The 2,559-nt window shown below is 36.7% G+C and overlaps 1 protein-coding gene across 1 annotated transcript in view; it reads left to right on the top strand.

The window, feature by feature from the left end:
* The window catches only part of LOC103131688 (receptor-type tyrosine-protein phosphatase H-like), an 11,149-nt gene extending 8,596 nt beyond the window's left edge, over nucleotides 1-2,553 (top strand). The window contains exons 6-9 of the mRNA XM_007543385.2: nucleotides 23-247; nucleotides 1,197-1,454; nucleotides 1,644-1,901; nucleotides 2,037-2,553. Coding sequence (XP_007543447.1) covers nucleotides 23-247; nucleotides 1,197-1,454; nucleotides 1,644-1,901; nucleotides 2,037-2,305 — 1,010 coding nt within the window. The 3' untranslated portion in view covers nucleotides 2,306-2,553. The remainder of the gene's footprint in view (nucleotides 1-22; nucleotides 248-1,196; nucleotides 1,455-1,643; nucleotides 1,902-2,036) is intronic.
* The last annotated feature ends 6 nt before the right edge of the window (nucleotides 2,554-2,559 follow it).

The raw sequence follows: 2,559 nt of genomic DNA, 5'->3' as shown, positions 1-2,559 counted from the left end.
ACAGAAGCTGTGAGAGCATCAGATCAAGATGAGAGCAGCATCACTCTGCAGTGGAATAAAATCAACAACAGCACCAGCTTTGTTCTCCAGTTTAACGGCAGAGAGACATTCATCAGAGCACCAGATGGAGATGGACCAGTAACTCACACAGTTTCATCTCTCGCTGCCGGAACCAGATACGCATTCACTCTTTACGCTGTGTTTGGCAACGTCAGAAGCAGTGGAGTACAACTTACAGCTGTCACTGGTAGGAAACAAACCTTCATTAGCATTTTAACAACAAAGCCAAACTCTCACTCCAGAGATTACAAACCTGGGTAAATGATTCTTGTTTTACTCTTAATAGAAAGAAAACATTTGCTTTCCAATAAAGAATCATTATTACAGTCCTTGCATATTCAGATCAATGGGGACTCTGCTGAACAAGTATCACAAGGAAAATATTTAGGAATAATGTTGATAAGATCAGCAAAACTGTTAGATCAAATATAAACTGTTTTAAAATTATTAGACATTGTCTAACACTTCTCTTTGCAGACATGTTCTTCAACTCAATGATCCTATCGCGTTTGTCCTATAGACTGTCTGGTCACAGACTAGTCAAACTCAAACCATTAGAGAGTCTCTATAATTGGACCTTGAAGGTTTCCAAGAGCCAATCAGATTGTGTATATTTTGTGAACATTATATTGTGCTATTTTAAATGATTATTACTTCATTTTCTACTGATTTTAAGATGTACTGTTTAAAGTCCATCTAGGGAAAAGTGCTGCGAATTAGCTGTTGCTATAAACAATATGATGCAAACATGGAACTGCTGATCTGTTCAGTTTGTGTATGTAAATGTGTGTCTGTCCCTATGAAATACATTTAAAATATAATCACTTCACAATTTATTTACTTGGTGACCATTCGGACAGCAAACTTCGAATAAACTGCTCTCTGATCTTTATTGTTTTACCTTCCCATTTGAATACAACAATATGTTTTACTTTACCACATTTATTTTCTTATTTACAAATTTGGGGAAAAAAATTACTTGATTTGGATCTTTTAAAATTGAAATAAGTTTTTTGTTTAAAATTGTGGGACCTGTTTCATAATCATCATCACAAACATTTTTTAAATGTTATCTATTATAGGATGAAGAATTTGAAAAAATAAATTCACTTTTTCCCATGATTTTTTTTTCTCAGCACCTAAAAATGTCGAAGGTTTGAGAGAATCGGATCAAGATGAGAGCAGCATCACTCTGCAGTGGAATAAAATCAACAACAGCACCAGCTTTGTTCTCCAGTTTAACGGATCAGAGACATTCATCAGTTCACCAGATGGAGATGGACCAGTGAACTACACAGTCTCATCTCTCACTGCTGGAACCAGATACACATTCACTCTCTTCTCTGTATTTGAGAGCATCAGAAGCAGTGGAGTCAGCATTGCTGCAGTGACTGGTGAGAGATTTAGTTTAATCAAAGCTTCAAAGAAAACTTTACTTAGTAGTTGATTTTGGAGAAATGTGACTTAAGATCTGAATGAATCACCTTAGAGAGACTGTTAAGTGGAATAACTTACATTGTAAGAACAGCAAAATTATGTCTATAGACACAATCAGTGACTGTAATCAAATTTTTTCCTCTCAGCTCCTGAAAATGCAGAGGGCTTCAGAGCATCAGGACAAAATGAGAGCAGCATCACTCTGCAGTGGAATAAAGGAGACAAAAGCACCAGCTTTGTTCTCCAGTTTAACGGCACAGAGACAAACATCAGTTCACCAGATGGAGATGGACCAGTGAACTACACAGTTTCATCTCTCACTGCTGGAACCAGATACACATTCATTCTCTTCTCTATGTTTGAGAACATTAGAAGCAGTGGAGTACAATTTGAAGCTGTTACTGGTGAGGATTTAAATACATTAATTTATTCAAAACCAAGGTCAAAGGTGTTTCATTTGCATGAGGTTGAGAAAGTCACTTCACCACCAAAGTCCAATGAACTGAAGACATAATTTAGCTCCTATTCTTTTCTTTCAGCCCCCCAAAATGCAGAAAGCTTCACATCACTGAGACAGGATGAGACCAGCATCACTCTGCAGTGGGATGTTGTCAATAACAATGTCAGCTTCATCCTCCAATATAATGAAACAGAGTTGAATATAGCACCACCTGCTGGACAACAACCATTACTTCTGACAGTTTCATCTCTCACTCCTGGACCCAGATACACATTCATACTCTACCATGTGTTTATGAATGTTAGAGGCAGGGCTGTAAACATCACTGTTGCTACTGGTAAGATGTAATGTAATTTGTTTATTATGTACACGTATGTATTATCTAACACATTTTATAGTGCATCTTTAACACCTTATCAGTAAGACATGGGTGCTTGTATCCTTTTTGCTTCTGTTAAAATCTGTTAAGATATGTCTAGCATGGATTTGTTTCAGTCTGAAATCAGGGGCGTACTATGTAAAATCATAGTCTTTTTAGCTTTGGATTGTGTTATAATGTTATTCCACCATCAAGACCTTATGGATGGTTGCTTTGAGTCTTT

This window comes from Poecilia formosa, unplaced genomic scaffold (assembly GCF_000485575.1).
Source record: "Poecilia formosa unplaced genomic scaffold, Poecilia_formosa-5.1.2 Scaffold814, whole genome shotgun sequence".
Taxonomy (NCBI): Eukaryota; Metazoa; Chordata; class Actinopteri; order Cyprinodontiformes; family Poeciliidae; genus Poecilia; species Poecilia formosa.
This window is presented reverse-complemented; position numbering and strand designations above follow the sequence as displayed.